Source organism: Chenopodium quinoa, unplaced genomic scaffold (assembly GCF_001683475.1).
Source record: "Chenopodium quinoa cultivar QQ74 unplaced genomic scaffold, ASM168347v1, whole genome shotgun sequence".
Classification (NCBI taxonomy): domain Eukaryota; kingdom Viridiplantae; phylum Streptophyta; class Magnoliopsida; order Caryophyllales; family Amaranthaceae; genus Chenopodium; species Chenopodium quinoa.
In genome coordinates this window covers 1594252-1620544 of record NW_018743032.1, presented here as the reverse complement: position 1 = coordinate 1620544, position 26293 = coordinate 1594252, and the positions used below count along the sequence as shown (strand labels likewise).

At 34.0% G+C, this 26293-nt stretch overlaps 2 protein-coding genes across 2 annotated transcripts; both read right to left on the bottom strand.

Moving 5' to 3' along the window:
- Window positions 1-6247: 6247 nt before the first annotated feature.
- Window positions 6248-7599, bottom strand: LOC110730382 (probable calcium-binding protein CML45). Its single transcript, XM_021910174.1, has one exon. The coding sequence runs from the start codon at window positions 6871-6873 to the stop codon at window positions 6271-6273; it is 603 nt and encodes a 200-aa protein (XP_021765866.1). The 5' UTR covers window positions 6874-7599; the 3' UTR covers window positions 6248-6270.
- A 16134-nt stretch (window positions 7600-23733) lies between these two features.
- LOC110730381 (probable calcium-binding protein CML45) lies at window positions 23734-25085 on the bottom strand. Its single transcript, XM_021910172.1, has one exon. The coding sequence runs from the start codon at window positions 24357-24359 to the stop codon at window positions 23757-23759; it is 603 nt and encodes a 200-aa protein (XP_021765864.1). The 5' UTR covers window positions 24360-25085; the 3' UTR covers window positions 23734-23756.
- Window positions 25086-26293: the final 1208 nt, after the last annotated feature.

Genomic DNA, 26293 nt, shown 5'->3' with positions numbered 1-26293 from the left:
TGTTTTTTAGAGTTGATATTATTTTGTAGGAATTTGCAGATTTATGTCAATTCCCGAGCTTATTTAGCCACTACGAAACATTGGAGTCGGATCGTATTTTATGACCAAATATTTAAAGCCTAAGGTAATTAAATTTGGTTCGGTGATTAAGGGCTTGATTCGTTTGGATACTAATTTTATTGTTGTCAATAATTGGATATCAAGAAGAATGATATTGGGCTAATTCACATAAAGGTCCAAGTTACAAGATCAAGTTACAAGTCCAAAGCAAAAGAAGCAATAAGGCCGCCAGCTCGCAGCTCCAGTTGATCGGTTCCGATCGGGCGAATATATTCGGCATTAGGCTACTTCAACTATTTGGGCTTTGTAGTTATGGGCTTATTATTTTACATTTAAATTCTTGGACGGTAGGCGGCTTCCAATTGATTTCCTTGTTTTAGTGGGATTTGTGCCCATTAACTTTCTTATATAAAGGGGAATAAGAATAAGGGAGCAGGGAGGTACGTAGGTTTTAGTTTACTTTGTAGGTTTTAGTTTTCTTTTCTTTTAGTTTAGTTTTAGTTTTCTTTTCTACTTTTCTTTTTATATCAAGATTTATTATTTTGTTTTACTTTAATACTATCATTCTCTTTATTTCATTATTGTTTTTATTATGTTCATGTAGATTATTATTCTAGGGTTAGGTTGAACCCTAGACATGATTAATACTTGATTTATTCTTCTAAATTCTCAATTAATTATTTATATTGTTCATGCTTAATTGATTGTGCTTTTTCCAATACTAGATTAGGGATAATTGGTATTGTTATTATTCTATTGTCTTGATCGCAACGGGAGTTGGGTTTTGACGGATTTGAATAGATCAATTAAGGGTATGAAATTCTCCACGGAAGTAGGTAAAACGGATTATTAGGAAGTTAGGGTGTCGGACTTAATGTCTTTAATTTGCATGATTCCACAGAAGTAGGTTTGATTGTTAATTAGGGAAGCCATTGACAACTCGGGAGAGATCTTTGGTATTTTATAGGGCGTACCTTTCCTTGTGAATGTGTAATTAATCGGTTGGGGTAGGAATTTGTCTTGTATTGATTATTCTAGTGGTGATACTTAATTCTAGATGTTTTTATTGTTGGTGATACTTAATTCTAGATTTTTTGTTATTTTTTATTTATGTTTGATATTTGAGTAGTCATAGTTATTTAATCCATCATTTTATCTCTTATTTAGTTTTTTCATTGGTAAAAGTTGATTGTTAAACAACCTTCTCTTTGTGGGATCAACCCTGACTTACCCTACTACATAATTAGGAGGTCTAGTTAGGTATTATTTTTGTTAGGTGTGCGACCACCTATCAAAAATCTGCTAAGAAAAATTCCTTGAGTACTTGAGAAGGACTAAAGGAATGTTCCTAATTTATGGTAGCAAAAGTGAATTAATTGTCAAGGGTTATACGGATGCAAGTTTCTAAATAGACAAAGATGACTTTAGGTTCCGATTTGGATACGTTTTCTATCTGAATGGAGGAACAGTGAGCTTCAAGAGTTTAAAGCAGAGCACTATCGCATGCTCAATGTCAGAATATGAATATTTAGCTGCAGTAGAAGCAGTTAAGGAAGAAGTTTGGATCAAGTTATTTTGTGACAAAATTAACCCTTTGCCCAATCAAAGGAGTCAGGGTCACATTACAAATCCAAACATGTTAAGATAAAGTATCACCTCATTTAAAAGATCATTGGCTAGCGAGATGTCAAGATCTGTAAAGTTTCATTTGAGTGAGAATATCACTTATCTATTTACTTAACCCCTTCCATAGCCAAAGCATGAGAGTCATACTAAGGTTCTTGGATTGAAGCAAGTTATGTAATTTAAGTTGTATATGTTTTGAGAAAACATATCACATAAGTAATACATTATACACTGCAGAATTTGTTTAATCAGAAATTTATTATTTCTCTTATTTAATTATGGTTTTTAAGATTAAATAAAATGTCCAAAATAACTATGAATTGATGGGATCATCAAATCGATGATTTGGTAATGGAACCCCACAGGTGATCAAAATTCATAAATTATTTAAGTTCCTATTTTGAAATCATTAATTGGACATAAATGATTTCAATAAATGGACTCGCATGTAAGATTGATTGGATAGCGCAGTTTCATGGGCTATAGGGGCATAGAGATGCTCGGTCAATCACATGGATATGCATGAATGATGCATGATCGAACTATTGACCTACTTTGAAGTTCAAGTATAGAACTTTCGGATATATTAGTGCATTCCTTTGACATGAGTGGAACATTGATTTCATTCAATGATTGATCTTATTGTGGTACATCCAAACGTCATTCCGTAAAAGGGGACTATAAAAGATGTTTCTTAGTTACTTCAAAAGTTGAGTGGGAGCTTTGGTTGCCTCAATTTTGGATTGAGTCTACATATACAATTAGGAAATGTGTCATGGCCGCTCGAAGAGGGAGAATTAAGAAAATACGTGGCCACGTTCATTTGTGTATTACTCAGTAATCATTTGGTTTTGTAATTCTAACTCAGATTTCAAGAAATGATTTGTAGATTAATATGATCTCGACATGGGATGCAATCATATTATCAAATCGACATATATTAACTTAAGGAATTTGAATATTGCACATTTGTCTTAGACAAGTGGGAGATTGAATGATTTATGTCTTCGTCAAGTGCAATTACTAGATATATAATGGATCAAATTATGGAGATAATTAAGTTCGTCTATTTGGGTCGTCGTTATATTATAGCTAGAGTAACTAACGATCTTTGAGCTAGTAAAATAGGCCAAAACCCAATTGGACGGATCCTATAAGGTCACACAAAGGGCCTAGATCAAGCATAAGAGGAAAAGGCCCATGATGAGCCTTCTCCCCCAGGTAGCAGGCCATATGGAGGGATTTGGAGGGTTTTTGGGCTTTTTTCCTAGTCTAATTATAATAGGATTATAAATAGACTAGGTTCCTAGGGGTGAAGCGACAATTCATGATCAGTGAGATCAAACCCTAATTAGAAAACACGAAACCCAACCCCTCAAACTCCCTTCTCTCTCATAGCTCTCTACTCCTCCCTAGGCGCTGGTGGTGTGCTCGTGGTGGTGGTGTTCGTGTGGTGTCCGGTTGTCCATTAAAGGTGGTGATCGCGGTTTTCCCTTCACTCAACCAATCTAGTATTGGTAGGGGTGTACACCGGTCCAAAACCGGACCGGACCTGGACCGGACCTGTTTGGACCGGGGACCTGAATTGGGTAATTATGAGGACCGGGGACCGGACCTGAATTAACAGGTCCGGTTCCGGGCCAGACCTGAAAAATCAGGTCCGGTCCGGGTTTGGACCTAAATGGACCTGTTTTGTGTCTTTTTCGTTTTTTTTTAATACAAAACCTGTTGGACCTGCATATGGACCTGCATATGGACCTGTTTTGTAATTTTTAGACCTGTTGCATAATTTAATAATTACATACAAACCAAAATTATCAATTACAAAACTACATAAAGTTTATAAAGCCCCGATTCTCAAACACCAAAAATACAAATGAGTCCACCGAAAATACAAATAAGTCCACGAAAACTCAGTTTCAATTTTTCAGAGTTTGGTTTTCTTCTGTTTTTTTTTTTTTTTTTTTTTTTTTTTTTTTTTTTTTTTAATTACGATTTTCCCGGGTTTCAGGTCCGGACCTGAAAACCCCGGGTTTGGACCGGGTCCGGACCGGGACCGGGAACCTGGATTTTTAAGAACCGGGACCGGACCTGAATCAACAGGTCCGGGTCAGGTCCGGTCCGGTTCAGGTCGGTTCAGGTCCGGGCCAATTTTTGTACACCCCTAAGTATTGGTGGACGCTTGTTCGAATCCCGTGGAATAAGTAGAGGGTTCAAGCTTGGGGCTCTATTCTCTGCCTGATTTGTCAATCGAAAGCTACGTGGAATTCACGCTTCAAAGGTATAATTATGTGATTCTTGTGTGTTATGCATGTGATCCTGTTTCAGGTGCGTGTGAATGTGATTCATGAAATTCCGCTTATAGTACCTAAAGTCCAACAGCTAGAAGGGTATTCATATGTTGACTGGGGAAGTTGTGCTTTTAGTGCTAAATCACTATCAGGGTACTGCATTTTCCTTGGAAGATCTTTGGTGTCTTGGAAGACGAAGAAACAGAAAACAATTTCCAAGTCATCAACAGAAGCTGAATTACAAGAGCATGTCACACACTACTAGTGAATTGGTATGGATTGATGATATTCTGCAAAATTTGAAGGTTATTGTGCCTAAACCTATTATTCTTCACTGTAACAATAAATCTGCAGAACACCTTGCCCAGATCCTATTTTTCATAAAAGGACTAAACATCTCAATATTGATTGTCACTATGTGAGAGACCATATAGAATCAGGTTTTATTTTCTTGACACAATCATGTTCAAACCACCGAGTAACTAGGAGATGTTTTGACCAAGTCACTAAGCCAACAACAACACAACTTTCTATCCTTCAAGTTGGGTCTTGTGACTCAACCCAAGATCCAACTTGAGGGGGGATGTAGAATTAAGCATTGTATACTATCACATGATGAGCATGTGATCTATTTTTGTATGTATTGCTTCCTACCCGTGGCACTGTTTGATTGGTCATGGTAGGTAATGACTTGTAATTCTCTAGAAGGTTTCCGATCCTAGGTTAGTATCTTTCTAGGGATTGTAATGTGCCTTAGTATAAAAGGCAGTGCACTGTAATAGCAGCGCCGTGAGTGCACACAAAAAATCAATTCTAAAATCATCAAAACAGAATGAAAAATATGACAGCAAGTTTGCTGTAAAAATCATGTGATTTCTTTTCTTTTCAGAAAGTATGTTGTTTTTAAGCATTAAAACAAGTGCATATCAGCGCATAGCACCTATTGAAAAACGAAGTGTATAAGAGGGCAGAAACTTAATTTACCAGGCATTCGAAAACTTGAATATTCCACTTAACTGTGCTGGTGGTACATTTAATACTCCGAAAATGTACCACTGAAATGACATTGGTACATTTAATCAAAGTGGTACGTACATTTTGTACTTTGAATTGTACCACCAGAAAACCAGTGTCATCCTATACACTTTGGTGTTATGCGCTAATACTTATTCGCATTAAAACTATGTATAGTACTCTTTTATTCCAAAATTCAATCAAACATTATTACGGAGTTACATGATATTAAACCTTTAGAATTGCGTACATAGGTATATATAAGATCCAAACAAAAGGTACCAATATTTTGTTAAACCAAATTTAGAACCTATCAACAAAATAATTCTATTGAATGTTAATTCAAAATTCTATAAAAGTATAATTAGTCGTAGTAATCATATTATTTCAAGGTTAATTATTTTTAGTTTCACTTGTTTAGGGTTGAGTAATAATAGTTCGGATTGAATTTGATGATTACATGTTAGTTTTAGGTTTGATCAACAATGAGTTGGATAAAATTAAATTATAGGCACCATAAGTTAGGACGACAACAGCAGGTTGTGTAAGGCTATGATTGATTTCGCATTCTAATTGGGCTAGGTATCAGTTTGGGTTCAAATTGTTGTTTAGTCCAGAGAAATATATAGATTGCTAGTTAATATCAAACCGGTGCTAGTTTGTGTTTAGTTCATAGAATATTATTTTAAATTGGTTGATGGTTAATATCATCGGGTTGATTACGATCCCTGTTATGGTTCAAACGATCAGTAGTATCATCCATTATAATTGTTCGAGTATAAGTTAAGTTCAAGTCATTGCTAGTTAAGTGGACTTGACAAGTCGGTTAATTTCAGACAGCTCTAATATGATATTAAATGTTATAATTCTTGTCATAAATTATATGTATAATCTTATGTACAGAACATAAACATGGGGTCAAAGTAGTCTATGTAAATAGCTAGTGCAAAAGTTAAAATAAGGCATTTACTTTGAAATGGATGGAGTAATCAATAAGCAAATTTATTCATTATTATAGCATCACACAAGTTCAAAGGATAGTATTTTTACTATTTTATTAATTGTGAATGGTAATTAATTTTATTATTTGATCAAACTTCATATTAAGCATATTCAAATTTTCTAGTCGAATATTATTTCATTTTATTGTATTCCTATTGTAAGGAATTTTAATTTACCGATTTTCGAAAACCATAACCATTAGAATTTTACTCAAATAAGCAACAAATAAAGGGAAACCTCTCCACAAATCTTCATAAAAAAAATATAAATATATATTTCAATTAAAAGTCTTTAACATAAAGCCTACAAACTCATTAAAATCTATTTTCCCATCATTATTTTGATCAAAACCCTTAATCATTTTCCTACAATCTTGCAACTCTACCCCTTTTCTTATCCCTAAAACACAAAGCACTCTCTGTAATTCCCCTGCATCAATAAACCCATCTTTATTTTGATCAAATACATCGAAAGCTTCTTTTACCTCTTCCAAACTTGGTTCATCTTCAAATAAATTAGATAATTCTTTACAATCCCACTTCTTTTGAAGCTCTTCTCCTTCAAAACTATGTTGAATTCCAAGTCTTTCCATGATCATGTTTATATCGCATCCAAACAAGCAATCATCATCATGATCAATAGATACATTGTTCGAGCTAATCAAAGATTGCTTCCTTACAATAATATTGTTGCTCTTCGGCTCAAACATGATGGCCTCAGAAGAGTTGAAGAAATGAAATTTTGCATGAAAAAGTGACCAAGAACTCATGAAGAAATTTGACAAGTTATGTTTCAAGTCAAAAATAACATGTAGGAAAATTAAATCAAGGAAATTTGAGGAAAGTGTGTTGTAAGATGATGATGATGATGCCTTCTCCATTGTAATAATATTAACTTATTTATCGAATATTACCGCTTTGCTAGCACGGAGGAAATTCGCGAATGGTTTGATGGATTGAAAATAGGCATGGTGTCAATTTATATAGGATTAACGTACTTTTAAAGGGTTAGAAAAGCCGAATAGGTCAGGTGGTTTATTGAAGGTGTAAGGGAAAGTTCATGGATTTTGCTTTGAAGTTGAAATAGAAGGTTGGAGCAAAATAGGTTGAAAATTGTGTATGATAAATTACTTAATAATTTAGGATTCCTATAAGAATTATATCTTAGACGAACTTGGAAGTTTCCTTCATATGTTGTGGAAGTATGTGGCATCAAGCAAGTCAATAATATGAGGCAGACTTTTGTTATGGAACACTTTTCTCCTAACCCATTAGACTATCCTTTAATTCCTTTTGTCTCTTTCCCTTAGTATAAATAATATAAAAAAAAAACACGCAAAACGAAAACAGAAGAAAAGAACATACACAATTAAACACAAGTATGGAATTCCTCCACCAAAGGCCTAAAAATTTTTTAAAATTTATATATGCATGGATGTAAGGTGCACTTACTGATATTTTCTACTTAATTAATATTTTTAGTTCATTTAAAAAATTATATATATCAAATGAACAAAAAAACTCCCCTTGATTTTTCAAAAAAAAAAATAAAAAAAATCTCCTTGGGTGCACTTACCTCTATATACACCCGGGCTATATAAAAGGTGTTTCCAAGGGCCACCCTTCCTAGATTAAGTCGTTAATTATAAACAAAATCTAAGTATATTGGTTGAATAAATTAATTTAAACTTGATCGTATTTGTACCATACGATGTTAAAATATAGGGAAATGTTAAGGGCTGCATATAAGTATTTAATATACTTCTTTTTTTAGTATTAAGTTGGGAATTTATCGGCAATTCACAAGTAAATAGGTGTAATAAATGTTTATTTATTGTCTATTCTTTCCACTTTTAGCTTCTTATATGCTGCCCTTAGGGTTGCATATATCTTTTTCCAAAAATATATAAACATTATTTTATCAAGTGAGATGTTGTTAAATTTGTGTTTATATATTTATATTTTTTAACTAATTAATTTGTATAAGTTTTATATAATTTCATATTAATCAAACAATAATTAAAAACTAAGATCTACTCTGATTTGAGATAAACTAGTGGATCAAGTAAACTTATTTTTATACGTTGTACTGAGGCTATATTCAACTCCCCTAATTAAGTTTTTTAATATACTGTGATTAGATTTTCATATTTACTAAACTTTGACCTTATTCAATGCAACTTTTCTAAATGTCATATGAAATATTCACAAGTAAAAGCAAATAAACAAAAATGGTTTAATCTGTTTTGGTATGAGTTGATTCGGTCATTTTTTTTTTAATAAGCAAATGTTAGCTTACATGAGCAGAACTAACCTCGGGCACAAGGTAAAATAAAATGGAAACTTTCTCATGATCCCCTTTTGCTTATTATAGAACGAATTGCGGATCCTTCATCTTGTTTTGTGTTTATAACGGAATAATTATTTGTCCACGATTTATTAGTTAAAATTGATACTCAATGTATTTCTTTTTTATTCAGAAGAGGTTAGCTGGTAACCGAAAAAGGGGAAAAAACAAACAAATAAGCAAAAGCAGAAATCAAAAATAAAAAGAGACTAAATTATGGAGGGACTAGGCGTGGTAAAGCCACACCCCTAGCGTCCTTCTATAAGATACGACCTAACTCCGATGGAACCACAGTGATAATAATCAATTGAGAGTCCAAAGTGACTCCGCAGTTGGCCAACCAATCCGCCGCTCTATTTCTCTCTCGATACACATGTGCTACCTTGATTTGCCATGCCGTCTCATTAAGTAACTTCTGACAGTATTGAATAGCTTGGCTATTTTCCCCTCGTATTGCTTCGTGTTGCCTTAGAGCTTGCACACAGGTCAGACTATCCAGTTGAACTTCCAGCTTTGAGATTTGAAGGTTCTTAGCTAGTTCCAGACCTCTCATGAGAGCATGCACTTCTGCTTTGAATGCTGAACATACTCCAAAGTTTGCTGCGAATGTTGATATGAAATGGCCATCATGGTCTCGAATAATTCCACCACCCCCTGCAATACCTGGGCTCCCCTTTGCTGCCCCATCGCAGTTCAAGGCATACCATCCAAAATCAGGGGCATGCCAGGTAACAGCCACTGGAATTCTCTGCTTATGTTTGTGGCTATCTTCTTCTGAGATCTCAGTAAAAGCTCTACAGGCCTCAGCATATCTAACTTGTAAAAAAGCATTTATATCCACCGGGATCTCATCACTTCTATTAAAGACAAAGAAATTCCTCCATCTCCAAATCCACCAAATTGCCACCCCAAAATAAGTAGCCCAGCATTCCTTATCCCCTCGTATATTTAGCTTTAAATTTCGCACAAGCCAATCCTTAAGGGAACCTTGAGAAAAAATCTGCCAGTCATTGTGAGGGACAATCTTACGCCATATACTACGAGCATTGGGGCAATCTCGAAGAATATGGAGGGTACTCTCCTCACTAGCACCACAAATAAAGCACTTTGCATCGTCTGTTAACTTTCTCCAAAAACGATTCAGATTTCCAAGTATTCGATCGTGACAAGCAAGCCATAAGAAGGCCCGAATTCTCTGTTGCATTGGAGCTTTCCAAATTGTATCCCAGCAGTCATCATCTAGAACATCAGTTTCGTGTCTCATTATGCTAATCACAGAGTTGATAGTGAATTTTCCATGTTTACTGTCCCTCCAATAGACGAGGTCTCCAAAATTCGGGTCTGCTCTAAGCTCACGACTTTGAATGACTTTCATCACCTCAGAAGGTAAGTAAGGAGCAATAATATTCCACCTCCAGCCAACATTTTCCTCCCACATATCTGCTACAGTAACTGATGCTAATTCTATTGGTAATGGTTGTATCACAACTTTTCTCAAAGGTTCCTCCAAACACCATAAATGATCCCATAATAGATTTTTCTCACCATTTCCCACTGCTACTCTTGTGCCTTTCCCCAGAAAAGTCGCATTTTCAGTAATGCCACTCCACACATTCGAACTGCCACTCTTGGGTTTGAACATATCAATGTCGCATCTCCCTTTGCAATACTTTGATCTTAATACTCTCGCCCATAAAGCATTTGGTTCGGTTTGCATCCTCCACCCTAACTTTGTGATAAAAGCTGCGTTTGCTTGTTTTGCCGAATAAATGCCAATTCCACCTTGACTCTTTGGTCGTTGAAGTAACTCCCACGAAAGGAGATGAACTCCCCTTTTTTCTTCATGCCCACCCCAAATAAACTTCCTGGTTTTCTTGTCAATTGCTTCACAAGTCGTTCGGGGTATTTTAGCAGTTTGCATAGAGTATAAAGCCATTGTAGAAACTGTAGACTTGGCTAATGTAATCCTTCCTGCCATGATTTCCATCCCGCAAGCCTTCTATCAATTTTCTCAAACAAATGGCTAAAAGTTTCTTTTGTAACTCTGCTAGTCAAGGTCGGCATACCAAGGTACATACCCAAATCTTGAGTAGTGTCCATCCTTAGAGCTTCACTAATCTGGGATTGTTCTTCATAGCCAACATTAGCCGAGAAGTATACTCTAGACTTAGGAAAGCTTACTTTTTGTCCCGAGGCTTTGCAAAAACGCTCGAGGAGTCGAGGCAATCATGTATAACTTCAGCTTGGTTTATGCTCGCCTCAGCAAAGAGGATAATATCATCAGCAAAAAAAACAGATTAGAGAGGCAAGGTCCATCTCTACTAGCCCGAATAGGCTTCCACCTACTTTGGATAATAGTTTCCTCAATAACTTGGAAAAACGCTCCATACACATGACAAATAAATAAGGGGAAAGAGGATCCCCTTGACGAATTCCAAGGCTAGGCTTGAATTTTTGTGTGGGTTCCCCATTCCAGAGCACTTGTAAAGAAGCCGAAGTTATGCATTCCATTATGAGTTCTATCATTAAAATCGGAAGGTTCATTTGCACCATTATGTCTCTTATGAAAGACCAACGTAGCCTATCATAAGCTTTTTCAAAATCTATTTTAATGGCCATGTAACCTTTTGCACCTTGTTTTCGTCTCATGGTATGAATAACTTCTTGGACTATGACAATGTTATCCGATATTTGAGGACCAGGCACAAAGCTATCCTGTGTATTAGAAATCAAATGTGGGAGAACCGGCTTGAGTCTGTTAACTAGAACTTTTGTAATAGCCTTGTACGCAACATTGCATAAGCCAATGGGCCTAAACTGAGAAGCAAATTCCGGGTTTTCCAACTTTGGGATTAAAGAAATGAAAGTGTCATTGATCTGGTTAGGCAGCCCCTTCCCTTCCAAGCTAGCTAGGTAATATAGTCCGGTAGATTGTATCCGCAACAATCTCCTAATTCTTTTGATAGAACAACGCCTGGAACCCATCTGGACCCGGTGCCTTCAACGCCCCCATTTCCTTGAATGCGTTTTCCACCTCCAATTTTGTATAAGGTTTAACCAACCCACTCCAATCACTCGTGGAGAGCTCCAGGAACACGTCTTGGGGTATCTCAAAATATTCTGGTTCTCCTTCCTCTGTAAATAAATTCAAAAAATAGTTTACAATATGTCTTTTGATCTCCTCTTTGTCTTGCAACCATTGAACTTCTTCACCCTTGATTGCTACTATCTTATTCTTCCATCGACGCACAATTGTGCTTAGGTGGAAAAAACTGGTGTTTCGGTCTCCATGCTTAAGCCATTCAATTCTTGATTTTTGATACCATAAGATTTCTTCTCTCTCAATAACCTCATCTGCTAGAAGCCAAGGTTTGTTGTGTGAAGCAGCAAAATTTTTTACCTCTTCCTACAAATCTTTTCTTTTCAAAGGATCTGGGCTAGCATAAATAGCCGAGAAGTACCAGGGTGTAGCTCCAACCCTTGATATTTCCATTGTTATATGTTGGTTATTTTGTAAGATTGGACTTACAGTCACAACTTCAGTCTTCCAATACACCCAAATGCCCCCACTAAAACCCATAGCATCTACTCTTTCATGACCATTGAATCCTAGAATTTTCGCAACTTTGATTGCATGATCCCCTCCCATATGAGTTTCAACCAGGGCCAGGACGTTGGGATTGTGTAAACGGACAATCTCTTTTAAAGCAGAGACAAAGTTTTTGTTACCTGCCCCTTGCACATTCCATATCATGCATGAGATAGGTAGTGAGTCAACAGCCAAATTAGGTAATCTATCTTCAATGTATTTCTTTTTAATTGTTCTATTTTAGTTTTATGTATGATATCAAATGCACACTTTTAAACATGGTATTCTTAGTATAATAAAAATTAGAAAATTTTGATAATTATCAGCTATAATTATAGTCGTTTTAGTAATAACCACCAACAATTTTTATTTTATTTTATATATATATATATATATATATATATATATATATATATATGTACACACTTTACCACCAACAATTATTTAAAACACAAAAATTACCACCTCTTTTCTCAAACCTCTAAAGTGACGTCATGGTGGGCCTCCCTAACAATTTTCCCTCAATTCTCACCTTTTTCATTCCCTCTTCTTCCTCTCTCTTCCATTTTGCCTAATTTAAAAATCAATTTGCAAATTAATTAGGCGTTATTTGGGTTTTAATTCTTCATTTTGTTCTTCAAGCCAAACGACAATACAAAAAACGAGGGCACAATCATGTTATCAGGAAAGGTATATTTTTTTAGGGTTTGTGAAATCAATTTGGGGGTTTTTCGATTGAAATTAGGGTTTATAAATAAAATTTAGGGATTTGATTCTAGAGTTGGTTAGTAACAAAATTGGTTCTTATTTCACGATTTACTGCTAATTAAGGTTGCAATTTAGTTTTTTTTTCTTCATTTTTTTTTGCAAGAATTTGAGGAGAGAGAGAATAGTGATGAATGCATCAATTGACATTCAATTTGGGTGGATGATAGAACAGTTATGAGGGTTAGCAAAGAGAAAGGAAGAAGAGGGAAGAAAAATTGAGGGAACATAGAGGGAAAAATGTTAGTGGGGCCCACTATGACATCACTGTAGAGGATTTGGGTAAAGAGGTAGTAATTTTTAATGTTTTGAAAAATTATTGGTAGTAAAATATAATAAAAGCAAATATTGGTGGTTATTACTAAAACGACTATAATTGTAGGTGGTAATTATCAAATTATCTTAAAAAATTATTACACCGTAGAAGTTGATTTTTTGAAACTATACACTAAGACCAACTAAAACAAGGCTAGGAAGTACATTACAATTTGCATTATCTATATTACTCATACTCATTTTATGAACTTATGAAAAGGGAAAAAAAAACAATGTCTTCAATACAAATCAAAAATCAAACATAGTAAAGTTTGGAGAATAAAAAGGTTAAAAGAATCTCCTAATCCTAAAATCATATGACAATAAGAAGAGTAACTTTCATAAAACTCTCTTAACTTATGTTAATGTGGGATAAAAGATCAACTCAATTAAAAAGGTTAATTGGTTTTTATATTTTGTATTCCCTCTATTCCTAAATAATTGACACGTTTGACTTTTTTCACTATTCATATACTAAGTTTAACCATCGTAATAACATATAAAAAAACAAACTTTACCATATCAAATAGATACAAATATAAATTTTGATAATATCAACTTTTGTTTTTTACTAACATTTAATTATATAAATCTTAAGTCAAAAAAAAAATAAATTAATTATATAAATCTAAGGTCAAATTAGTGCATTGACATGTGTGTCAAATTTGACTGTGTCAACTATTTAGAAACGGAAGGAATATATCTCAATCAAGCTTACTTTGTTAAATCACAGTATACTCCTTCCACTTTTTTAAGTGCGCCGCTTTAACTATCATAGAGTTTTAGGAGAGGGAGTTGAATGAATTATAATACTCTGTATTATGTAAGTGGAGTTTGTTGGAAATAAAAATAGAATAAAAAAAGATATAGTGGGGTAATACAGTATAGTTTATTACTGTAATAAGCAAGGGATGTAAGAGAATAGAAATTAGAATAAAAAAAAATAAATGTAGAAATAAATGAAGGATTTATGTCTTCGTCAAGTGCAATTAGTAGATATATCATGGATCATTATTATGGAAATAATTAATTCATTCTTTTGGGTCGTCATTGTCTGTTGCTAGATATGATAAATGATCTTTGGGCTAGTCAAATAGTCCAAAACCCAATAGAATAGATCCTATAAGGTCACACGTACATAAGGTTCATGGATTGAACAAAGCATAAAGCCCACTCGTGGACCTCATGAGGTAATGACAAGCTACATAAGGAGCAAGGCTAGAGTAGTTTGAGTTGGATTAAAAGTTTGGGCTTCACATGGACTCTAATTATATATAAGATTATAAATAGAGGTCTTACCTAGGTTAAGCATACTAGTCACAATTAACCTGAGGAGTAAATTGTGAAGCAAACAACCAATCTCTCCCATCCCCTCTCTCACACGCCTCTCTCTCTCCCCCTAGTCCGTACAGTACGGACCACTAGCGCACGGTGGTTGTACGATGGTGGTGGTGGTGGTTCGTGGCTTGTTCATTTCCTCTCCTCTCTATAGAAGGTAGATCGAAGAGTTCATTCTCAACTAACTAACATTAGTGGAGGTTCAATCCTAGCCCGTGGACCAAGTAGAGGAGCAACACTTGGGGCTCTTATACTCCCTAATTGATAATCAATCGCATCGTGGAAATCACGCCTTAAAGGTATGAATTATGTGATCTTTATGTGTTATGCTTGTAGATTCTATTTAGGTGCTTATAAATATGATTCATGCAATTTCGCTTAGAGTACTTAAAACCCTACAATAAATGGGGATTATGTGAGGGGAGAGAAACAATAAAAAAGCAAAAGATGTTCAAAAAAAGAAATGATGCGCCAAAAAACTGTCGAAAATGAAAAATTGTGCACTTAAAAAAAAAAAAGTAGAGAGTGCTCCATAAGAAGCTTTAATTTCTGTCTTATTGAATCACCTATTCCAAAAATTTCTCACATACTTTCTTTGTTTCATATCAGTTGACACGTCTCATTTAGGTACATTTGTTAACGCATAACATCCAATAATAATATCTTCAGTTATGTATAACCAAAAATTATAAATTGATATTTGAAAGATAGATTGAGACGAATTAATTAAACCTCACTCACTATTTTTCTTCCTAAGAATAAATTACAAATGAAGTCAAGGTGTCTTATATAAAAATAAACAAAAGACAAAACACATCAAATAATATGAAACGGGCAAATACTCCGTATGATTTAATTCATTTAAACTACACTTCTCAAATATGGGGTGCATGTTTTTTCTATTGTTGTTACTTTTTCTACTAAGTCATGACTTGTTTACTTTCCAAAGATTGACCACTTGACTTTGGTGGAAAATTCGTAGAAACTAGAAAGTGGCTGTCAAAAAAAAATACATAGTGGCTGTCAAAATAAATTAAAAAAAAAATACATAGTCTACGAAAGTAAATGATTTTCTACCAAATATATATATATATATATATATATATATATATATATATATATATAAGAATTAAAAATACAATATACAAGTCAAAGGTAGAAGGTCAGCTATTTCAAATTTCTAAATGATCGTTTTTTAACAAAAACTCTACAAAAAATTACTCCCTCGAGTCCCTCCATCTTTAATCTCCATATATATAAATATATAATAAATTTTCTTAATGACTTTGATTTTAAATAAAATAGCATATTATGGTTAAAATTTGCATTAATTTGTGTGTCAGTTAAGCTGTCACAAATGTATGAGAACAAAGCGAGTAGCAAACAAAATTTGCTTCAACTATTACAGAATAAGACAAGTTTTTCATGGTGTTCGAGGATCTTGAAGCAGTCGTATGAGATGGTGACAACCAGGGGAAAAGAAATGTTCGCAGAAGTCACCAAATTTGAAGCAACGGGTTATAAAATATTTGCTTCAAATTAAATGGTCGATTGTTTCCTATTGTTTAGGAACGTAGAGAATGGAGAGTAGTGCTCAGAATAATTAATTTAGTGAGTAATAGCAATATTTGTTAATTAAGATTGTACTCTTAGGGATTAATTTATAACTTTATGTATATGATTAATTTAATACATTATAAGCGTTTTTTAGAGTAAAATTTATGTTAAAAAATGATAGTTTATATATATTTGTAGTATATAAGAGTAACTTTAAATATTATTAAAATAACTTTGATTACTATAAGTTAATGAAAGTACGCTTTATTCAAGAATATGTGTACAAATATATATATATATTGGATTTGCTAGAACGAGAAATGAGAATATGAGAAAGCCAGTTAAAAAATACCACGTGTTCCATATAAAATACAAAGTATATTAAGGAAGGAATATTTTTTTTTTTTTTAAATTAGGAAGTGAGACTTGTATCAACTTTTAAGTAGTTTTCTCATTTTCTCATTCTTATTCTAGCAAATCCCTATATATATAAATGGGATTATGTGAGAACACATCCCTTATATGAGAACCCCAACTTACGTGAGAATAAATCTAGACCCTTGAATTAGATGCATCTGATGACTCTTATTCAACCCGCCTAATTAAGGGTAACTGGGTAATTTCACAGCTTGAATGACTACCCTCAATCTTCTCAATTTTCATTTTCACACTCTCTCTCTTCATTACATTTTCTCTCTCCTCCTTCATATTCTCTCTCTGCGAATTCGTATTTGAGTTTAATCTTCTTTGCATTGTAGCATCGATCTTGCTTTAATCTTCTTCGCTCTTCATATACCTTAATTTTGGATAATTAAGGTATTTGAGTTTTCTTTCTTTGTTGTTATTTATTCAAATGTTTTTTTAAGTTTATGAATTTGCTCTTTTTTGCTTGCGATTTATGATTTCGATTATTATTGTTGAGATTTTTTGCCGATTTTTGTTGACATTTCTCACGATTAGGTGTCTAATTTGTAGAATTTAATTATTAATTTTTTTTATTTTGTGTAATTTTTTATTTTGTTCTATTTTATTTAATTAGGGTTTTGGAATACTGGTGTTATATATCTTGCTCTTTATCCGCTTCTTTCATATCGTTTCGTTTGATTATTGATGACATTGATTGATCTAGTTTGATTGTGAATTGGAATGGTTTTGTGGATTGGATCTGTTTAGAATTGTTGTTTTTATCTATCTGTTGTTCTTGGATCTTTAGGTGGAGCATTGTGATTGTTTCTAGAGTTGTTATGTCTTTTAATTAAGGATTTGATGATATGATTCAAGTATTTGCATTTTGGAATTTCCAATTTTATATTGAAGTAGTTGCATTATGTTAAGAATAGATGACGACTTTTTTCCTGATATCTAGAAATGTTCTGATTTTTGAATTGAAGGGGGTATATTTGCTTATGCTAATTTATGTTATCTTTGCGGTGTTCGTTGGTTTTTCAACTGTCTGCCTTGTTCTTAGGATCTAGGTTGCAATGGCAGTAATAACTTGCCGTTGTATGTTGCGTTGTTAGAATGTTCATTTTTAGTGGTGTTGAGCTGTTTTGGATATGTGAATTTGTATTAATTGTTTACATTGTTACTTGAATACTCCTTTGCATCTGTTTTCGTTGTGGTAAGTATTTGATGAGGTCAATGCTATGTGTTAACTGAAGAGTAACACTATCAAGGAAGTGGTCCTCACAAAATATAGCTGGAAAGCCTGTTTTTGACTTGGTTGTTTATAAAGTAGTGGATTCATGACTTCATCTCATCCAATATTAATAAGCACCTCTAATATTTTATTACTAGACCAGGTATTTGTCATGAGATTTAGTCTTTTTGCTGTTCGATTTTCTTCTTGTAGTATCAAACCATTAATCACAATTTTAGTTAATTCTACCTGTAATTCCTGCCCCTAGTTCCATCTACATGCTGTATGAGAAGTCGAGACTATCCCAAGTTCCCAACAGAAGATTGTAATGATAATTCACTATCCTAATCTGGATGTAAAGGGTGATTTTATCTTCAATTAATACCCCCCCTTTCCAAGTTCCCAGCAGAAGATTGTAATACTTATAATCTGCGATTTTTGTAGTTCGCTTTTTGTTTTTTGATCAGTTATGTTTTCATTAATTATTTTTTGTGATTTAGGTTTATTTCAATTGCTTTTTTTTTTCTTGAATTTCTATATATGTTAATTTGTTGTATAGTATTCATAAGCTTAGATATATGTCAACTTGCTGTGATGTTTTGTTTGGTTTGGTTTGCTGCGGCAGTGTAACAAGCTGTATTAGGATGATAGATTTGAGGTGTTTGGCTCAATTTGCTTATCTGTAGGCACCATGTTTTACCTCATATACTAAAAAAACTCCATGCATATGCATTATGAAGTGCTTTCTCCAAATTTGATTGTTACCAAATTTTATAAGATTAATTTTCCTTAATAATTCTATGCTCTTATAATGTCCCTCGACAGTGTCATTACTAGTGGAGGGTGTTCTACTTTTGAAACTCGAACATGAACAAAAGGACAACATAAGCACTCTTTCATTCATGTTATGAATAGACTATAAATGAATTATATTACATTCATTTTTCGTGCATTATGGATTATTGGAGTGAAACGAAGAGCCATATGTAAATGAGATAAATGTGTGTGAATGATATTGTACTAATGTACTTAGACTATCCCTCTCAACCTCTTATCATGTCTTATCTCTCATGTCTGAAGTTATTTATAGTTTTGAATCGCAATATATCATGATGAGCTAAATATTTGGTGTTTCCTCCGCTTGCAGTCTCAGACGCGTCCTAGTCCTGAGGGCCACCAAAATTGACTACTCGGCCTACTGGACCTGGTCTTGCTAAAGTATGGTGTGTGCCTAAACAATAGGCCACTGATGCACAACTGTAGTCCAACATCAATTACGTCTGCAGCCAAGGAGTTGATTGCAAGCCCATTCAACCAGGCGGTGCTTGTTACAACCCGAACAATGCTAGGGCTCACGTGACCTATGCCATGAACACATTTTACCAGACCAAGGGTCGCCAGCCCTACCAGTGCGACTTCTCCCAGACTGTTGTTATCTCTAACCAGAATCCAAGTAAGTATCAAGGCTCCTCTATACATATTTCTATGTGCTAATTAATAATGACATGTTTTAACTCCTTATTCTGAAAAGCCTAACCTGAAGATTCTCAATAATACGTAGATTGATCTAAGTTTTAGGCCTCATACTCTCATATCAACCGTCTTTTTTTTTTTTTTTTGCTAAACTGAAATATTTATGATTAAAACCGATTTAAGCTAGTTTAGTTGTTAATCAAGACTAATATTTGATCGATTTTCTAGTATACTTGTCATACATATGTAGCCAACCTACCGATTAAAATTAGTTTTTATTTGATAACTAAAAAATTTACAATTGACTTGAACAAGGCCTTAAACATGCTCTCACATGTTAATTAATATTACGTTTTGCTCATCAAAGTGCGCTAAGTCGTGCCTTTTAAATAGTTTGCTCATTTGACAAATGAGCAACTAAGTTATTATTTCTCTTATTTAATTATGGTTTTTAAGATTAAATAAAATGTCCAAAATAACTATGAATTGATGGGATCATCAAATCGATGATTTGGTAATGGAACCCCACAGGTGATCAAAATTCATAAATTATTTAAGTTCCTATTTTGAAATCATTAATTGGACATAAATGATTTCAATAAATGGACTCGCATGTAAGATTGATTGGATAGCGCAGTTTCATGGGCTATAGGGGCATAGAGATGCTCGGTCAATCACATGGATATGCATGAATGATGCATGATCGAACTATTGACCTACTTTGAAGTTCAAGTATAGAACTTTCGGATATATTAGTGCATTCCTTTGACATGAGTGGAACATTGATTTCATTCAATGATTGATCTTATTGTGGTACATCCAAACGTCATTCCGTAAAAGGGGACTATAAAAGATGTTTCTTAGTTACTTCAAAAGTTGAGTGGGAGCTTTGGTTGCCTCAATTTTGGATTGAGTCTACATATACAATTAGGAAATGTGTCATGGCCGCTCGAAGAGGGAGAATTAAGAAAATACGTGGCCACGTTCATTTGTGTATTACTCAGTAATCATTTGGTTTTGTAATTCTAACTCAGATTTCAAGAAATGATTTGTAGATTAATATGATCTCGACATGGGATGCAATCATATTATCAAATCGACATATATTAACTTAAGGAATTTGAATATTGCACATTTGTCTTAGACAAGTGGGAGATTGAATGATTTATGTCTTCGTCAAGTGCAATTACTAGATATATAATGGATCAAATTATGGAGATAATTAAGTTCGTCTATTTGGGTCGTCGTTATATTATAGCTAGAGTAACTAACGATCTTTGAGCTAGTAAAATAGGCCAAAACCCAATTGGACGGATCCTATAAGGTCACACAAAGGGCCTAGATCAAGCATAAGAGGAAAAGGCCCATGATGAGCCTTCTCCCCCAGGTAGCAGGCCATATGGAGGGATTTGGAGGGTTTTTGGGCTTTTTTCCTAGTCTAATTATAATAGGATTATAAATAGACTAGGTTCCTAGGGGTGAAGCGACAATTCATGATCAGTGAGATCAAACCCTAATTAGAAAACACGAAACCCAACCCCTCAAACTCCCTTCTCTCTCATAGCTCTCTACTCCTCCCTAGGCGCTGGTGGTGTGCTCGTGGTGGTGGTGTTCGTGTGGTGTCCGGTTGTCCATTAAAGGTGGTGATCGCGGTTTTCCCTTCACTCAACCAATCTAGTATTGGTAGGGGTGTACACCGGTCCAAAACCGGACCGGACCTGTTTGGACCGGGGACCTGAATTGGGTAATTATGAGGACCGGGGACCGGACCTGAATTAACAGGTCCGGTTCCGGGCCAGACCTGAAAAATCAGGTCCGGTCCGGGTTTGGACCTAAATGGACCTGTTTTGTGTCTTTTTCGTTTTTTTTTTAATACAAAACCTGTTGGACCTGCATATGGACCTGCATATGGACCTGTTTTGTAATTTTTAGACCTGTTGCATAATTTAATAATTACATACAAACCAAAATTATCAATTACAAAACTACATAAAGTTTATAAAGCCCCGATTCTCAAACACCAAAAATACAAATGAGTCCACCGAAAATACAAATAAGTCCACGAAAACTCAGTTTCAATTTTTCAGAGTTTGGTTTTCTTCTGTTTTTTTTTTTTTTTTTTTTTTTTTTTTTTTTTTTTTTTTAATTACGATTTTCCCGGGTTTCAGGTCCGGACCTGAAAACCCCGGGTTTGGACCGGGTCCGGACCGGGACCGGGAACCTGGATTTTTAAGAACCGGGACCGGACCTGAATCAACAGGTCCGGGTCAGGTCCGGTCCGGTTCAGGTCGGTTCAGGTCCGGGCCAATTTTTGTACACCCCTAAGTATTGGTGGACGCTTGTTCGAATCCCGTGGAATAAGTAGAGGGTTCAAGCTTGGGGCTCTATTCTCTGCCTGATTTGTCAATCGAAAGCTACGTGGAATTCACGCTTCAAAGGTATAATTATGTGATTCTTGTGTGTTATGCATGTGATCCTGTTTCAGGTGCGTGTGAATGTGATTCATGAAATTCCGCTTATAGTACCTAAAGTCCAACAGCTAGAAGGGTATTCATATGTTGACTGGGGAAGTTGTGCTTTTAGTGCTAAATCACTATCAGGGTACTGCATTTTCCTTGGAAGATCTTTGGTGTCTTGGAAGACGAAGAAACAGAAAACAATTTCCAAGTCATCAACAGAAGCTGAATTACAAGAGCATGTCACACACTACTAGTGAATTGGTATGGATTGATGATATTCTGCAAAATTTGAAGGTTATTGTGCCTAAACCTATTATTCTTCACTGTAACAATAAATCTGCAGAACACCTTGCCCAGATCCTATTTTTCATAAAAGGACTAAACATCTCAATATTGATTGTCACTATGTGAGAGACCATATAGAATCAGGTTTTATTTTCTTGACACAATCATGTTCAAACCACCGAGTAACTAGGAGATGTTTTGACCAAGTCACTAAGCCAACAACAACACAACTTTCTATCCTTCAAGTTGGGTCTTGTGACTCAACCCAAGATCCAACTTGAGGGGGGATGTAGAATTAAGCATTGTATACTATCACATGATGAGCATGTGATCTATTTTTGTATGTATTGCTTCCTACCCGTGGCACTGTTTGATTGGTCATGGTAGGTAATGACTTGTAATTCTCTAGAAGGTTTCCGATCCTAGGTTAGTATCTTTCTAGGGATTGTAATGTGCCTTAGTATAAAAGGCAGTGCACTGTAATAGCAGCGCCGTGAGTGCACACAAAAAATCAATTCTAAAATCATCAAAACAGAATGAAAAATATGACAGCAAGTTTGCTGTAAAAATCATGTGATTTCTTTTCTTTTCAGAAAGTATGTTGTTTTTAAGCATTAAAACAAGTGCATATCAGCGCATAGCACCTATTGAAAAACGAAGTGTATAAGAGGGCAGAAACTTAATTTACCAGGCATTCGAAAACTTGAATATTCCACTTAACTGTGCTGGTGGTACATTTAATACTCCGAAAATGTACCACTGAAATGACATTGGTACATTTAATCAAAGTGGTACGTACATTTTGTACTTTGAATTGTACCACCAGAAAACCAGTGTCATCCTATACACTTTGGTGTTATGCGCTAATACTTATTCGCATTAAAACTATGTATAGTACTCTTTTATTCCAAAATTCAATCAAACATTATTACGGAGTTACATGATATTAAACCTTTAGAATTGCGTACATAGGTATATATAAGATCCAAAAAAAAGGTACCAATATTTTGTTAAACCAAATTTAGAACCTATCAACAAAATAATTCTATTGAATGTTAATTCAAAATTCTATAAAAGTATAATTAGTCGTAGTAATCATATTATTTCAAGGTTAATTATTTTTAGTTTCACTTGTTTAGGGTTGAGTAATAATAGTTCGGATTGAATTTGATGATTACATGTTAGTTTTAGGTTTGATCAACAATGAGTTGGATAAAATTAAATTATAGGCACCATAAGTTAGGACGACAACAGCAGGTTGTGTAAGGCTATGATTGATTTCGCATTCTAATTGGGCTAGGTATCAGTTTGGGTTCAAATTGTTGTTTAGTCCAGAGAAATATATAGATTGCTAGTTAATATCAAACCGGTGCTAGTTTGTGTTTAGTTCATAGAATATTATTTTAAATTGGTTGATGGTTAATATCATCGGGTTGATTACGATCCCTGTTATGGTTCAAACGATCAGTAGTATCATCCATTATAATTGTTCGAGTATAAGTTAAGTTCAAGTCATTGCTAGTTAAGTGGACTTGACAAGTCGGTTAATTTCAGACAGCTCTAATATGATATTAAATGTTATAATTCTTGTCATAAATTATATGTATAATCTTATGTACAGAACATAAACATGGGGTCAAAGTAGTCTATGTAAATAGCTAGTGCAAAAGTTAAAATAAGGCATTTACTTTGAAATGGATGGAGTAATCAATAAGCAAATTTATTCATTATTATAGCATCACACAAGTTCAAAGGATAGTATTTTTACTATTTTATTAATTGTGAATGGTAATTAATTTTATTATTTGATCAAACTTCATATTAAGCATATTCAAATTTTCTAGTCGAATATTATTTCATTTTATTGTATTCCTATTGTAAGGAATTTTAATTTACCGATTTTCGAAAACCATAACCATTAGAATTTTACTCAAATAAGCAACAAATAAAGGGAAACCTCTCCACAAATCTTCATAAAAAAAATATAAATATATATTTCAATTAAAAGTCTTTAACATAAAGCCTACAAACTCATTAAAATCTATTTTCCCATCATTATTTTGATCAAAACCCTTAATCATTTTCCTACAATCTTGCAACTCTACCCCTTTTCTTATCCCTAAAACACAAAGCACTCTCTGTAATTCCCCTGCATCAATAAACCCATCTTTATTTTGATCAAATACATCGAAAGCTTCTTTTACCTCTTCCAAACTTGGTTCATCTTCAAATAAATTAGATAATTCTTTACAATCCCACTTCTTTTGAAGCTCTTCTCCTTCAAAACTATGTTGAATTCCAAGTCTTTCCATGATCATGTTTATATCGCATCCAAACAAGCAATCATCATCATGATCAATAGATACATTGTTCGAGCTAATCAAAGATTGCTTCCTTACAATAATATTGTTGCTCTTCGGCTCAAACATGATGGCCTCAGAAGAGTTGAAGAAATGAAATTTTGCATGAAAAAGTGACCAAGAACTCATGAAGAAATTTGACAAGTTATGTTTCAAGTCAAAAATAACATGTAGGAAAATTAAATCAAGGAAATTTGAGGAAAGTGTGTTGTAAGATGATGATGATGATGCCTTCTCCATTGTAATAATATTAACTTATTTATCGAATATTACCGCTTTGCTAGCACGGAGGAAATTCGCGAATGGTTTGATGGATTGAAAATAGGCATGGTGTCAATTTATATAGGATTAACGTACTTTTAAAGGGTTAGAAAAGCCGAATAGGTCAGGTGGTTTATTGAAGGTGTAAGGGAAAGTTCATGGATTTTGCTTTGAAGTTGAAATAGAAGGTTGGAGCAAAATAGGTTGAAAATTGTGTATGATAAATTACTTAATAATTTAGGATTCCTATAAGAATTATATCTTAGACGAACTTGGAAGTTTCCTTCATATGTTGTGGAAGTATGTGGCATCAAGCAAGTCAATAATATGAGGCAGACTTTTGTTATGGAACACTTTTCTCCTAACCCATTAGACTATCCTTTAATTCCTTTTGTCTCTTTCCCTTAGTATAAATAATATAAAAAAAAAACACGCAAAACGAAAACAGAAGAAAAGAACATACACAATTAAACACAAGTATGGAATTCCTCCACCAAAGGCCTAAAAATTTTTTAAAATTTATATATGCATGGATGTAAGGTGCACTTACTGATATTTTCTACTTAATTAATATTTTTAGTTCATTTAAAAAATTATATATATCAAATGAACAAAAAAACTCCCCTTGATTTTTCAAAAAAAAAAATAAAAAAAATCTCCTTGGGTGCACTTACCTCTATATACACCCGGGCTATATAAAAGGTGTTTCCAAGGGCCACCCTTCCTAGATTAAGTCGTTAATTATAAACAAAATCTAAGTATATTGGTTGAATAAATTAATTTAAACTTGATCGTATTTGTACCATACGATGTTAAAATATAGGGAAATGTTAAGGGCTGCATATAAGTATTTAATATACTTCTTTTTTTAGTATTAAGTTGGGAATTTATCGGCAATTCACAAGTAAATAGGTGTAATAAATGTTTATTTATTGTCTATTCTTTCCACTTTTAGCTTCTTATATGCTGCCCTTAGGGTTGCATATATCTTTTTCCAAAAATATATAAACATTATTTTATCAAGTGAGATGTTGTTAAATTTGTGTTTATATATTTATATTTTTTAACTAATTAATTTGTATAAGTTTTATATAATTTCATATTAATCAAACAATAATTAAAAACTAAGATCTACTCTGATTTGAGATAAACTAGTGGATCAAGTAAACTTATTTTTATACGTTGTACTGAGGCTATATTCAACTCCCCTAATTAAGTTTTTTAATATACTGTGATTAGATTTTCATATTTACTAAACTTTGACCTTATTCAATGCAACTTTTCTAAATGTCATATGAAATATTCACAAGTAAAAGCAAATAAACAAAAATGGTTTAATCTGTTTTGGTATGAGTTGATTCGGTCATTTTTTTTTTAATAAGCAAATGTTAGCTTACATGAGCAGAACTAACCTCGGGCACAAGGTAAAATAAAATGGAAACTTTCTCATGATCCCCTTTTGCTTATTATAGAACGAATTGCGGATCCTTCATCTTGTTTTGTGTTTATAACGGAATAATTATTTGTCCACGATTTATTAGTTAAAATTGATACTCAATGTATTTCTTTTTTATTCAGAAGAGGTTAGCTGGTAACCGAAAAAGGGGAAAAAACAAACAAATAAGCAAAAGCAGAAATCAAAAATAAAAAGAGACTAAATTATGGAGGGACTAGGCGTGGTAAAGCCACACCCCTAGCGTCCTTCTATAAGATACGACCTAACTCCGATGGAACCACAGTGATAATAATCAATTGAGAGTCCAAAGTGACTCCGCAGTTGGCCAACCAATCCGCCGCTCTATTTCTCTCTCGATACACATGTGCTACCTTGATTTGCCATGCCGTCTCATTAAGTAACTTCTGACAGTATTGAATAGCTTGGCTATTTTCCCCTCGTATTGCTTCGTGTTGCC

Coding starts and splice junctions, on each gene's coding strand:
- LOC110730382 (XM_021910174.1), bottom strand. CDS start 6,873: ATGGAGAAGGCATCATCATCATCATCTTACAACACACTTTCCTCAAAT.
- LOC110730381 (XM_021910172.1), bottom strand. CDS start 24,359: ATGGAGAAGGCATCATCATCATCATCTTACAACACACTTTCCTCAAAT.